Source organism: Acomys russatus, chromosome 21, assembly GCF_903995435.1.
Source record: "Acomys russatus chromosome 21, mAcoRus1.1, whole genome shotgun sequence".
Classification (NCBI taxonomy): Eukaryota; Metazoa; Chordata; class Mammalia; order Rodentia; family Muridae; genus Acomys; species Acomys russatus.
Window position 1 is genome coordinate 20,434,002 of NC_067157.1, and position 15,524 is coordinate 20,449,525.

A 15,524-nucleotide genomic window follows, 5' to 3' on the forward strand; every position below is an offset into this window, starting at 1 on the left:
TACCCAGATCTAGCCAAGGAATAGAACATTCTCCACAGTTAAGTGGAGACTGGGGACTGACTTTCACACAATCTCTGTTGCCCCATATTTGGCCATGTCTCCTTGTTGGGGAGGCCCAATGGCACTCGGAGGAAGGATAGCAGTTTACCAAGAAGAGACTTAATACCCTAGCATCATATTCAGGAGGAGGGGTCCCCCTCAGTCACAGTCATAGGAAAGGGGAATGGGGTGAAAGCGGGAGGGAGGGAGGAATGGGAGGATGCATGCGATGGAATAGCAAATGAGATGTAATATGAATTATTTTATTTTTCAATTAAAAAAAAACAAGAAAAAGAAAAAGAAAAAAGAAAGAAAACTCAAATTTCATAACTTCAAAGCAAAAGAAACCCACAATTTATCAGTTTTTACATGCTACTATTATTTTATTGTTATCTAGTTTTAGTAACTTGGGCTAGAAAAAGTCCCATTCAGTGATTCACTCTTTCCTCACTCAACAAATTAGGTACCTGCTGTACACTGACATGAGACCGGTTAACTACTCCAAATCTTACCAAGAATCAAGGGGGAAATAATGCCTAGCTCGCACAGGCTCAATAAAGCACAGGAACTAAAGATGCTCAAGTCTTTCCACAGGTGAACTGAATTGTTAGGAGAACAATGATAAACACACTGCTAATTCACTGGGAACCATAGTAAATCTTTGGCTTTTCTTGAGACCTTGTAATGCACAATCCCTATGTCAATCTGACTAGATAGATTAAAAAACAGCTAGAAAACTGGCAAAGCATTATTTGACGGTATGTCTGTGAGGTTGTCTCCAGGGAAGACTGGAGAGCAGACCTCAGTAGATATGGTGAGATGATCTTCAGCATAGAGAAGAGGCCGTTCAATTGGATTAGGAGCAGGGGCGGGGGGGGCTCAGACAGAAGGACAACAGAGTAGAGAGAGCAACCTCATCTCAGGAGACAAGAGCACTCTTCTGCCCTTGGAAGCCAAAGTCACAAGCCGCCTGGCCTTTCTAGCCCAAGTCTCTCAAGACTTGGACTGAGCAACACTAGCAACATCCCAGAATCTACTTTTCAAATGTCCTGTCCGCCATTAACAGTGTGAGCCGATTCCCTCAGTAAATTCTCCCCTCGCTCATACACTGGTACACGAATCTAAGCTACTGGTTCTCTCTAGAAAGCCCTAACTAACAGATAATAATAGCAGGGGTTAGAAATCCTTTTTCCCTGGCAGCGCTTTCCTATAGAGCACTTACTCAACTGTAGCACTGCCTTTCTCCATCTATTAACCCCTTCCATACTCCATATGAAAGGAGAATGAATTTAGGGCTCTCTGGAATCAGCCGTGCCTCTCGTGCAGTCCACTCCCTCTGTAGGAAGCAGTCCCTGCTGCAAACATGGGTTCTGCTATGCTTTCTATGCACTGAGGTTTGATGGCAGCGAGGTGCACCTTTGGGGAAAGTCTAGGGCTGCAGACATTAACGGAACAAAGCTTTTCTCAATTTTCTGCACTCTCTCAATGAAAAGAAAAACAAAACAAAACAGGAGTTGATGTGTTTGTTAACCATACTAGAAAAAAAATGTATGCATGAAAATTTTCAGAAGATGAACTACTTTGAACCTTTAAACTTTTCCTAAATTTTACAAAAGTAACTGATTTTGTAAGTTAACTCTAATATATAAAAAAGAAAAATCCAAATTCAGTATTTAACAAACAGCATTCCTTAAAGTTGCCCCTACTGTGTTTCACACCATGACAACACTCAACTATAAAACTAAGATAAAAATATGGAACAGGTAGATCACCAAACCTTAGTTCAATAATCTATCTCCCTGTTAGCCTGACATCACATCCATTAATATTTATAAGGAAGCACAAATATATACACTGGACTATTAATTGACATAACCTTCAGATGCCAAAACTATAATTAAACTGCCTTCTTGCCATATTTCAAATAAGTAAAATGAATTTCACTACCATTTGAAAACATTTTGCTTCTACTGTCCATTCAAGTTAATGTTGCAGTTTTAGTATTTGATGTTTCTTCAATTTTTCTGAAAACTTTACATTCCATTAAGCTTCCTACCACAAAATATAAATACAGGACGAAGCAAAAATTATTTAATACTTCTAGATTTGTACAAGTATTACATAATCTATAAATAATAATAATCCTATAAAGTATAATTTTCCTTGAACCTGAATGTATATAGTTTAACTTTCTGAAAAAAGTTTTGTCACAGTTTCTCATTGTCTTTCAATTATTTCAACAACTACAATGGAGATATGCAGAACAATTACACTTACGTGTTGGGAGACTCCTGGCTTACTGAGGAAACTGAATCCGAGCCCTCCACTGGAGTGGGAATCCTTTCGGATAGCAAGCTTGTCTAAAATAATAATAACAATGATGATGATGATGATGATGATGACATGACGACGATGACAGATGAGTTTGTTTCCCTGCTTTTCTACGTGATAGCACTATTCACATGATCGCTAAAGCTCTAGGTCTACATTTATCCTAAATGCTTTCAAAATTAAATTACCTCGTTCAATGAAATTAAAAGGCTGCTCTATGCACGGCTCCTGCTCTATTACGTTCTTGACATCATAGTCTCCACAGAAGAAGGGGAATCTATGCCAAGAGAACTCACCTCAAGCTTCTGCTACCAGAGTAAAAACCATTGTAGTAATCAGCTAAAGGCTTTAAAAAGCTTAAAAAGCTCTACGGAGAAAGAGGTTCTGAAGTCATCGTGTGCCAAGTTAAGAGGCACAGATGGCTACTACCAACTACCACAGTGCTAAAGAAGTTACACTTCATCTGGCATAGTGCACACGCCTTTAACACCAGCACTTAGGAAGCAGAGGCAGGCAGACAGAGCTCTGTAAGTTTAAGGCCAGAATGGTTTATATAGTAAGTTCCAGATGAGCCAGAGCTACATAGTGAGACCCTGTTTCAAAAAAGGAAGGACGGACAGAATGAAGAGAGGGAGGGAGAGACGGAGGGAGGGAGGGAGGGAAGGAGGAACGGAGGGAAGGAAGGAGGGAGAGAAGGAAAAGGAATAGCAAGGAAGAAAATAAAAACAAAAAGATACATGTCTTATTAAAATATTCTGTCCATGACAGGATAGTACAATGGTGCCTGAAACTGAAATAAAGATCTGCAGAGAAATTTGAGACACATACCTTCTTCCATGCCTTTGCTATGGATTCATGTAAGGCATAAGGAAGCAACACCTGCAAGCCTTCACATGTGCCATATATTTGACGACACACAGAAATGAATGCTCCTTTAACCACAGGCAACATTTCCAATGCAGAAAAGATAGAAATATCTTCATCAAGCAGTTTCTTTGAGAACTTGGCTATGATATGAGCACCTGTAGGACTAAGAAAAGATCACGGATGTCATCCCAATGCCAAGTGAGCCTGACTTCACGGAGGGAAGCACAGCAGCCTGTCTCAACCCAGCTCACTGGCTAGCTCCCTTTTAGGTATCGCGGGGCTTTTCTCTAACAATCAGTAGGCCTGGTCCACCAATGTGTGCACGTCCTGTCACGACAAAGGTTTCTATGGAACATGGGAAAGGGTAGCCAGATGGGGGAACAGCAAATCTGCACATACTTAGAGAGACACTGATACCACACAGCCAAGGACATACATGAGTGTTCAGGATCTTACAGATGCCACACCGCCAGGGTCATGCATAAGCATTCTTGATTTTACAGATACCACGCGGCCAGCCAGGGTCACGCATGACTACTCCTGGTTTTACAGTGAAAGTATCGTATTCTTTGAGCTGTTGCTATTTTCCCTATTAGAATAAGAACACAGCCACCCTACCTCAAAGCTGGAGATCACTTTCCTGGAAACAATAATAGCACAGATAAAAAAACGCTTCCAGGGTGAAAGCTGCTGTTTTAAGTATTTTGATATGCTAATGCAGTTTTTTAAAATAATCTTTTGAAATAGAAGTTTACAGATCAGAGGATATAAGTACAGATTACAGAGGTAACTTGTACAGTATGGCACAGCTAATATTAAGAAAGACACAAGATAACCTAGCCTGTCTAACACCAGCATTCACACTTTTTCTAGATTTCAAAAAAAAAAAGAAAGAAAAAGAGAGAAACGACAGTTAAAGGAAAAGCAATAAATGTTGGATTTAAGAGAAGACTCAGCTGCCAGCCACCGTTTTCCAGCAGCATTATGAGCATTTTGTCATCCTGTTTTTGCATTTGTAACCCAGTGTATATCTCCAAATGACAAAATCTCCATTTTAAATGAAATATACCCACATAAAAACTACAATTTTTAGTAAGATAGCCTACATCAAACTTCTCTTCAGTCTCTTCAAGATGTCACTTTACCTAGATATGGCTGTGCAAACTACACGTCACACAAGTCCTACAGGTTGTAGGAACATGATCCGGTGGCTCTATATCTGAGCAACTATTTCCCCACAGTGTCTTCCAGCCATTTCCTATTTGCCCAAATGTTCTCTAAAATAGTCATGATATCTACTTTAGCTCTGTTTCTTCCTGGGCAAATAGCTCCATTGTTGGTTTGTGTCTCACTTACTCAGTGGCCCCAATTAAAGACTAACTTTGCAGAGGGCACCAGGCTGGCACTTCTAGTCAGAAAGGTTTTTTGCCTGGTAGTTTTAGCAACTACTGTGATGATTACCAAGATTTCCTGAAGATATAGTACATGTATCTTTTCTGACTCAAGAATTTTGTTTGTATTTAGTAACTAGACTTCTTTCACAAAGAACCATTCCTAGGTAATTTGTTATAAAAACTGTGTAATGAAAAGTTGAAAAGACATTCTAATCTTTATCAATTTGTAAAGTAATAAATACACTTGGTGTCATAGCAATGTCAGTAAAAAAAAAAAAAAAACTATTCAGCCCATTTGTGCTCCATTTCTAATATTTTATATTTTAATGTATTTTTAAAGACCTAATATACTGCACCCTATTACACCTATTATTTGTTGATCCTCAAGTTGCACCTCCTGAAGACAGAAGAATCCTCCTTGAGATACGTTAGGTACTATCCTGCTAGTTTTAAATAGCTACCTTGTTTTCATGATTCTGTGAATTTCTTATCACTGATCTAAAACCAGCCATTTCTTCTAGGCTTCCTGTCTCCCCTTATCGGAAAAAAGAAAAGATACAGAGATATCACAATGCGAGAATCTGCCCACTGTCAATAATATCATTGCTTATAGGATTTTTCTGTGGTGGTGACCTGAAAAAAAAATGCAGTTTTTTAGAAGAAAAAGTAAGTTCATGACTGTATTTTCATTATGAACTGACTAGTCCTAATTTTACTTGTTTCTTTAATTTTATGCTTTTTATATTATATTTTTTACACTGAAAAAAAATCTTAGTACCCAATGTCTTACCTATTCATTTATTATCAATAACAATTTGAAAATAACACCACTACTGCTTCTAAGCATCTGAAAACAGCAGCCACTGAAGAGTATTTCCCTTGCACAACGCCCACTACAAGTCCAGTGGCAAGATAACTTGAAGTAACCATCTCCATGAGCTTGGCACTCACTTGGCTGTTAGGCTTGCTTATTCACTTGCTTCGTAGGTTTTAAAAGCTGAGAATTCTTCCTTTTTAATTTTGTTTAACATTTGGAGCTGAAAGTAGCTACATAATTCTAAAGTGGGATCTAAGTATGATCAATGTGTGTCCCACAGGACATTTCTCCATATGTGCTGCAGTGCTTGTCTTCTGTTCCCTAGAACTAACAGTTTTCACTGCCCATCAGTTTGCACTAATATTTTCCTTCTAAGCAGTGTAAGCAAATGAAAAATGCATACCGTCCCATACACAAAGGCAGATTCCACAGTCATCTACCTGCTTTCTCTTTTATTCATTTAATATCATAAAACTAACAGCATAAGCAGTCCATGAAAATATTTCTTATTCCTGTGTCTGTCTGTCTGTGTGTGTGTGTGTGTGTGTGTGTGTGTGTGTGTGTGTGTGTGTGTGTGTGTGTGTAACAGTCACAGGACAACTTGGAGATCAGAGGACAATTGCAGGAATCAGTTCTCTGGTTCCACCATGTGAGTCCCAGGAATTAAACACAAGTCATCAGGCTTGGCACGTAGCATGCTTCCCTGCTAAGACATTTTTCTGGTCCCCCTAATTCCTTTCTACACCTTGCTAACTGCTCAATGCTCCACTGTGAAAAACAAAATTTAATGAGCCGACTCTTGTTAATTGCATTTGCAAATATTCCAGTCTTTCTACTAAGGAGACAATGAGGGGATGAACTTTAACTACACAATGCTGATTCAGAAGTCACTTCTGGTAGTTTATATCTTGTCCAACCAACTTCAGTGTGAGAGAACCTTTCTTTAAAACCAAAAATACATAGGCATCATAAAGGCAGTAATTGACAAAACCCTGATTTCATCCAAAGTAACGATATTCATACAGAGGCAGAAAAACTTATATAAGGATACTAGCACTTTAATTTTAAATTTTTTAATTTAATATCTAATTAATAACTTATTTTTAATCTTATAAACTTTGTTACAAAAATAAAAAAACCTGGGAAATAAATAAAATCATCAAACACCAAAATTAACCAGACTCAAAGTCCATACAACTTACATACAGTTAGAACTGACATGTTAATAGGGATCAACATTCAAGGGTGGCTTGTGTTATTAGTGAGGAATTATTTAAAACAACAAAAATTTAAAAATTAAATTTACAGAGGGTTAAGCAATAGGTGAACTTAGAATTTGTGACAAAGGATACATCTTCCTAATTAAAAAAAAGATTGTTAAATGCTCAACACCTTCAGTTGAGGAGGACAAATGGAATGTATAACATCTGTTCCTTGCATGAATTCTAAAATTTATAAGAAAAATAGTTTTTAAATGCATACAAGCCCTCCAGGACAAAGAAAATAGAAAGGATGATGAGAAAATTCTACAACCTGGATTGCAGAAGAGCTGAGTAAGACTGGAAAACGTCAGCCATCAGCCATAGTGCAAAAGCCAGAGTCATCTGATTCAATTCAAGAAGTCTGGAAAAAAGTAAGCCAGTAACTGATGAATTAAATATCTCTGCAACCGTGGACAAAAGCAGAGCTGAAAGCCACAGCTCCCTGGAGATAGGTTAAGGCACACGTCATCCTCCAGATTCCACTTAAGATGGCAAGCGGCCAGCCCACGTACTTCTCCAGGGGCACAGAGACCAGGGAACACAGGAGAGAATAAGAGCAAATCAAAATGGACACACTGACTCTCGCAATCCAGCCCCACTTTTGCCCCGACTCCTATGGAGAGGCTTGTGCTTTTTCAGGCAGGTGACTGCAAGAGGCTTCCTTAAGGCTTTCCCACCAAAATCTATGCAATACAAAGTACAGACAAACAAATGACAACTGCCATTGTCACACTTATCAACAATTTTTTAAACATTTAAGGAGGAATAAAAGAGACCAGAAGAGCAAATTAAAAATACATGGAGGTAGAACTATTCCCAATTTTCTGAGAAAGCACCAAATTGATTTCCAAAGTGGTTGTACAAGTTTGCATGCCCACCAGCAATGGAGGAGTGTGCCCCTTCCTCCACATTCTTTCCAACATGTGCTGTCGCTTGAGATTTTGATACCACTCTTGGGCCTATACCTAAAAGATGCTCCCATACCACAAGGACATTTGCTCAACTATGTTCATAGCAGCTTTATTCGTAATAGCCAGAATCTGGAAACAACCTAAATGTCACTCAATCGAGGAATGGATAAAGAAACTGTGGTACATTTACACAATGGAATACTACTCAGCTATTCAAAACAAGGTCATCATGAGATTTGCAGGGAAATGGGTGGAAGTAGAAAAAATCATCCTGAGTGAGGTAACCCAGACCCAGAAAGACACACATGGTATGTACTCACTTATAAGTAGATATCAGCCATACAGTACAGGATAACCAGGCTACACACAATCCACAGTCCCAAAGAAGCTAAGTAACAAGGAGGGCCCAAAGGAGGATGCTTATATCTCACTCAGAAAGAGAAATAAAATAGACCTCAGAGGTAGAGGGGGCGGGGAAACTGGGTTGGAGAGGGGGTGTAGAATGGAGCAGGAAGAGTCAAATGTAGGGAGGACGGAAGGAAAGAGAACTAGGAAAGAGAATTGATAAGGGGGCAGCTCTGGGAACCTATGATAAGGGAAACATCCAGGAATCTATGAGGGTGAACCTGGCTGAGACTCCTACCACCAGGGGATATGAAACCTGAGATGGCCACTCCTATAACCAAACAAGACTTCCAGTGGATGGATGGGGACAACAACCCACCCACAAAACCTTCATCCCAAAATATATCCTGTCTATAAGAAACGCAGACATTGAGGGAATGAATAATCAATGACTGCCCCAGCTTGAGACCCATCCCATGAGAGAGCGTCAACCCCTGACACTATTAATCATATTCTGCTATACTTGCAGACCAGAGCCTCGCATAACTGTCCTCTGAGAGACATTACCCAGGAGCTGATGGAAACAGATGCAGAGACCAAACATTAGGCAGAGCTTGGGAAATCCTGTGGAGGATGGTGAGGGAGGATTGAAGGAGCCAGAGGTCAAGGACACCACAAGAAAACCTACAGAACCAACTAACTTGGGCCCAAAGGGGCTCACAGAATCTGAACTACCAGAGAGCATGCATGGGATGTACCTAGACCCCCTGTAATGGATGTGCAGCTTGGTTTTCATGTGGGCCCCCTAACAACTGGAGCAGGGGCTGTCTCTGATTCTGTTGCCTGCTTTGGATCCCTTTCTCCAACTGGACTGCCTTGTCTTTCTAGCCTTAATGGGAGGAGGGTGCCTAGTTCTATCTCAACTTGATATGCCAACGAAGGCTGATATCCATGGGAAGCCACCACTTCTCTGAGGAGAAAGTGGGGCAGAGAAAGGGAGAGGAGAGGGAGGGACTAGGAGAAAAGGATGGGAAGCTGCAGTCAGGATGTAAAATAAATAAATAAACAAACAAATAAATAAATAAATAAATAAGAAAAAGTAAATGGAGGGAAATGAGAAAATAACTTCATTATCCATGGAGGAAGACAAATTTACTGTATTCCAACAGGAATAAGATGTTCTTCTTTAAACACACACACACACACACACACACACACACACACACACACACACACACCACCATCACCACCACTACCCCACCACCCATATACATACACACACATAAACACATACACCACACTCACATGCACAAACACACACACACACACACATACACACACGCACACACAGAGGCCAGCAATATTGCTCAGCAGGTAAAAGAAGTCACTATGCAAGTGCAATGACCTGAGTTTTATCCCCAGAAACTATATCAATGTATAAAAATAAACTCCACAATGTTGTCCTCTGAAGCCCACATATGTACAATGGCACATGCATGCCTGTGAGCACAAGCATGTGCATGCACACACACACATATGCACACATGCACAAGCATACATGCACACACAATATACAAGATCAATAGTTGATTTTCTGGAAAAAGCCACAAAATTGTTATTTCAAGTTAGTGCAAATAATAATAATAATAATAAGTATGTAAAAATTACAAGTACCAGAATGAGAGCTGAGGTTTTCACTACTACTGCCCCGGGCCCTAACAAGATAGCAAAACATCATTACCAGTAACTCTAAACCATAAATAGATAAGATATCTCCACCATTTCTCTCCAAGATATAACCTGCTAAATTTCACACAAAATAGAAATAACACTGATCAAGTCTGTACATCTAATAAAGAAATAAGTAATGAAGAGAATTGCATAATGCCAGGCACACACTGTCTCACAGATGAATTAGAAGTTACAACAGTTCTCTGTAATTCTTTCCACAAGACATAAGCAGGAGGAATCATTTCTAACTTATGCAACCAGCACTGTAGCAATATCAAAGAACAAAGCTATTCCAGGTTAGAAGCTGATGTTGTTTGGCAGCATGGCAAGGATCCCCAGTAACCACTGGAAACTCAGAGCCACAATGGGGAAGAGGAGTATTCACTACAACCAGCTGTAATGTCCTCCCTGAGTAAGGCTGCTTGGCGCTTAAAAACCACTCAATGTAATCCATCACATCAACAGGCTAGCAAGAATAGAGACTGAGCACATCACAGTGTCCTTTAAGGAGACAAGATCTGAGGCACAACTTGCTATCTATTAAGAGGGGTGGGGCAGGGGTGAATCCGGAATAAATTAGAGCAAACTGAAATAAGAGCAGAATGCTACAATAGCATGATGTTTCACTGTACTCACCCAAGAAATTGTCCATATTGTATGTAAGAAGTGAAATGTCAGGGTAGCATATATGATGCCATTTTTACATACCAGAATAAACACATTTGTCAGTTCACAGGTTTGCCTGAGTATCATACCATCAAAAGCCCAGAGAAGCCCAGAAGTCTAAATACCACAAGGCCACCACTACCAAAGCAGCCAGGACAGATCGACTGAGGAGGAAGAAAGGGGGTGTGGCTTTTCCCTTATGAAGTTGCTTGACTTGAACCACACACCTGTGGCTCAGAAGTCTTAAGAGTGTCTTGGGGCAGGGAAGATGATGCTGTGGGTCCCATCTGGAATGATGCCTGTTATCCTTACTGTGAGCTAGGATTATATGGTAAAGGGGATGAAGGGGCGGCTCGGTTGTTACAAGAACTTACTGCTCTTTCAGAGGATGCAGGTCCGCTACCCAGCACTTATATGGCAGCTCGTAACTGCCTGTTCCTCCATTTCCAGGGCATCCAACGCCCTCCTCTACCCTGCGGTGGTACCTGCACGCAGGTGGTACACACATGCATGCAGGCACATACACATACATGTAAACACAGTAAATAAATAGTTTAAAGGACTGCATCAACAGTGGTTTTCTGTGTCGCTAGTACCCGATTGGGCAAACTCAACCACACCCCAGCAGTTACGCGGATTCAAATGTACACATACCTTTCGTCTTCCGAGGAGTTCATATTTTCCCCATAAAGAAGTAAAATAAGCCCTTCCTCTACAGAAGCGATTCTTGCCAAAATATCAGCTATGTGAATTAGAGCAGTCTCAGAGCATTCTGGAGCAGCCTGCACATTAAAAGACAACGACAAGGCAAATCACATCATTTTACGACACAGCAAGTGTGGTATGTACTCTCTAATAAAGTTATATGGCTACCACCACAACAGAAACAGTCACAACTTCTGGTTGTGAGATAATATACCTGAGGTAACTGTGTCATTAGATTATATTCTTTTGCCAGCAGAGCTGATGAGGCAAATAAATCCGAGATTTCCCCCTAAGCCTGTTATTGAGAATCACTTCGTGTGTAAATCTGGTTACCAAATGTTGCAGCTCCTTCCGCATCTGCATTATCTGGTACTGTCCAGACAACACATTCCTGAAAATTCCTCATGCTGCATGTGGTACCTGATACACTATGATTCTGGCCGGTTGATGGCTAACTGGATAAAGACTGACTAGAGACAGTTCATGAGTTCGACAATAGCCAATAATATCACCCACTTGGAAAACAACCTGGACCAATCATATCTGTCCACTTTAAGTGGAAGTGTTAATATAGCTTGGCCCACATGCAAGAAAATAGCACCAAACCAAATATGGAAACCTGGAAATTATGTTAATGAGGCTCCTTTACAGAAACTCCTATTAACTGGGGTCTACTTATTGCCTTATGCCTGCATGGATGCAAATGTCCATACTCGTGGTATTTTAAATGTGTATCTTACAACTAATACAATATTTAAAAAGTCACAGATTCCATTAACAAGTATGATCCAAGTATAGTCCCCTATAATTGTATATGGCGGGGGCTAGAAAGATGGTTCAGTGGGTAAGAACACCTGCTAAATAAGCACGAAGACCTGAGTCCAAATACCCAAGATCCGCATATAAAGCCAGGTGTGGCTGTGTGTATCTATAACCTCAGTGCAGAGGCAGGGGTGATAGACAGAATGCTGGGTCTTCCTGGTTGCCAGTTTAGCTCCAAGCTCAGGGAGAGGACCTGTCTCAATGGAATAATGTGGAAAGTGGAAGTGAAGGGTATATAAAGTGTTCCCATGACCCCAGAAACACATAGGCATGGAAATCTTCACACACATGTATCTACACCCCACACACATATACATTCATTGTGTGTGTGCGTGTGTGTGTTTGTGTATGGGGGGGGGGGATGATGGTGATGATGATGATTACTGCTAATTGGCAACTTGAAAAAACAAAGAGGTGCCAGGCCGCTAGACATCTGTAGCGATTACTTTAATTATAATTAACTGATATGGTGGTGACACGCCCACAATGAGTGGCACCATTCCTTGGTTTGGATCTGGACTGTACAAATGTAGAAAGGCTGCTGAGCAGCAGTGTGTCTCAGTTTGTTTCTTAACTATGAATGCAACGTGAACAACTCCTTGAAGCCCCTATGTCTGTACCATGATAGAGCACCCCTTGAACTGGGAACTAATGTAAACATGCCATATTCTTTCTGATACTTGTAATGCCTGGCACAGGGCACTGATGTGCTGGTAGATTGCTGCATGATTAGATGTCTGAAATTAGGTATCAGATGTCTAATCTTTTCTCCTTTAAGTTATTTTCTTGAGTTATTTTGTCACAGCAAACAATTAAAAAAAAAAAAAAAACTACGTAGACATACCTATCTGTAGTTATCCGAGAACTCACAAAAGTAAATGAGAAACAACTGAGAATCTGAGGTCAGCCTGAACTACATACAAAGACCCTATCCCAAGGAAAAAAAAAGACACATGTATGTATATATGTACCTAGGTATTTTTAAGTGTGTGTGTGTACATATGAACACAGAAAATATAGAGATGGAGAGAGAGAGAGAGAGAGAGAAAGAGAGAGAGCTATCCAGCCAACTCTATTAGATAATCTATTTTCATATGAACTACTTTGCATGAAACATCTAGAATGGATTCCTTCTCTCAAACATATTAATGCATAGTTACATTTGTATGTGCATACTCTGTCATACACACAGTCCTGCTTTCTGTTGCTTGTGTTAAATATCTGCTGTTTAGAAGGTGATTTGAGTGGGCAAGCTACACTCAAAACGGAACAATTCAAAGCCACCAAGCCTGATGATCTGAGTTCAAATCCTGGGACACACATAGTGGAAAAAGAAAAAAGACTTGCACAAATTGTCACTTGACCTCTACGTGGGTAGCACAATGAATGCTAACAAAATAAATAAATAAATGCAATACCAAAAAACGCAAATAATAATTCAAATACAAGGACAACTGCAGAGCATGGCACAGGAATGCAGAAAGAAGGAAAAAATCCTTTGTCTACACAGGACAAGCTGTCCTCATGTGCAGTCAGTATCACTCCAGGGAGAAAGGGATTGAATAAATATAAAGTGTATCACAGCATGGCTTAGAAAATGTAAACAGTACAAATATACAGAAAACTTTGTAAGTGCCAAGTTAAAAACAGTGACATTTATGCAGCAAGGGACAATCCACAAAATATTTTATAACCCAATTAAGTGGGGCCCAGGAGGGAGACACTACAAAGCAGATAAAAGACACTAGCTTCAGCTTCTTGTACTTTCTAAGGTCTCTGACAAGAATTTAAGTCAGAGAAGTGGAGGGCTATATTGGACATACAGCAGTCCTGGTGAGGACACCAACATCGCCGCATGTTGGATGTGTAACATCGATTAGGTCCCTTCCCTCAGCCTCAGTTTATTTTGTGGTGAAATTCTCTAGGACAAGGAAGGGCCTGTGTCAACTGTGAAGACAGCATGGCTGCTCAGCTCTGAGGCTGCAAACACCTTCCTTCTCACACCAGTTCTCCCTCCTTGCAGAGTTGGCTCTTCAGGAATATAATCATATCTCGAAAAGCTATAAAACTGCCATTAAAATACATATGGCATTCACAAGATTTATTACATCCATAAGACAAATCGCTTCTTAATAGAATAACTTTTTCTAAGTTTTTCACATCAACAGAACTGAGTTTGATTAGGAAAAAAAAAAAATGAGATGTGAGATGTGGTAAGTGTATGTGCCATTCCCACCCCCCATCGTGACTAATAAATCAAACAGCTGTGTGAGGTGTGATTAACAAATAGAGATCCATAGGTGCCAAAAATACACGCAAGAAGCATCTGTACGAACGCATCTCAACGGTGTGAGAACGGACGGCAGATCCGCTGAGTGTTGACCTATACGAGGTGCTGAAGAGGCTCCTCTGCTCTCAGTGACACCCACCGGAGTTCCTGTCATCAAGTTATGAATGGGCTGCAGAAGCGCCTCCATCACCGTGCTGTTGTACAAGCACTCGACGGCACACTCTTTCTGGTCGCAGAGGATCTGCAGAACGTCAGTCACCATGCTTGCAGGAGAATAATTCTCTGAGAAACATAAAGAACAAAACAGAAAGTCAAAGCACCACTTAGTGCTGCTTCTCACTAGGAACTGCCTACTGTTTCCATAAAGTTCAAAGGGAATTCAGTTGCTTTAAAAAAAAAAATCACACACCTAAAGCCCAGAAGATGAGAGTAATAAACTGAAACTTATCTCAATTACTTTACTATCTCCTCAAGCTAATAAAAGACAAAAGACAATATAACATTTTTCAGTTAGACATAAAATCACACCTTGATACTGAAGATATGACTGGAAGATGACTCAACATTTTGCCTCTAAGAAAACGTGCTGGGAGCTGGAGAGATGGCTCAGTGGTTAAGGGTGCTGCCTGCTCTTCCAGAGGTCCTGAGGTCAATTCCCAGCAACCACATGGTGGCTCACAACCATCTATAATGTTATCTGATGCCCTCTTCTGCACATAAAGCAGTCATATACAATAAACAAAATAAATAAATCTTAAAAGAAAACATGCTCGTTTACATTCCCATTTGTTCCTGTTCTTAAATGTACTCAGGTATATGAGCTTAGTAGGAAATTAAACGAAGCATTTAGATAAAATCACAAGCAAAAAGAAGACACAAAAGAATGGACGCTTCCAGAAGGTGATTCACCATGTTACCACATGGCAGGGATAGCAGGGGCATTCCTAAGAGCATCCTTTAAAATATGAGCTAGAAAACAAAAAGTGTGTAAAGTGTAACACGGTTGGAATGGCCACTGAAATTTTTTTTATATTAGATATTTAATCTACTTACTCTAACTTCCTTATATGAATGTGATATGAGTGCTCTAGAATGAAACAACGTAAAACTAAAAACATTTTTAATCAGTGTTACAGTACTCTTCATTGCATAAGCGTGCTAACTTCAAGTGCACACCTGACCAGAGGAGGAACGGTTTAGTGTTCCGTTCCAGATGAGAGACTCTGTTTGCAATACAAACCCTATCAATGAACACTTAGCTATTCACATGAATACCTACTTAACAACACACCAAGAATTGCAATCTGAGAAGAAAGACAGAGACAATGGGCCAAAATTCTGAGT

At 40.2% G+C, this 15,524-nt stretch overlaps 1 protein-coding gene across 1 annotated transcript in view; it reads right to left on the minus strand.

The window, feature by feature from the left end:
* Positions 1-15,524, minus strand: part of Tbc1d32 (TBC1 domain family member 32) — a 196,755-nt gene that overhangs the window by 118,507 nt on the left and 62,724 nt on the right. Inside the window, exons 14-17 of the mRNA XM_051164597.1 lie at positions 14,320-14,462; positions 11,018-11,145; positions 3,199-3,400; positions 2,317-2,399 (exon numbers count right to left, since the gene is read on the minus strand). Of these exons, the coding sequence (XP_051020554.1) occupies positions 2,317-2,399; positions 3,199-3,400; positions 11,018-11,145; positions 14,320-14,462 (556 nt within the window). The remainder of the gene's footprint in view (positions 1-2,316; positions 2,400-3,198; positions 3,401-11,017; positions 11,146-14,319; positions 14,463-15,524) is intronic.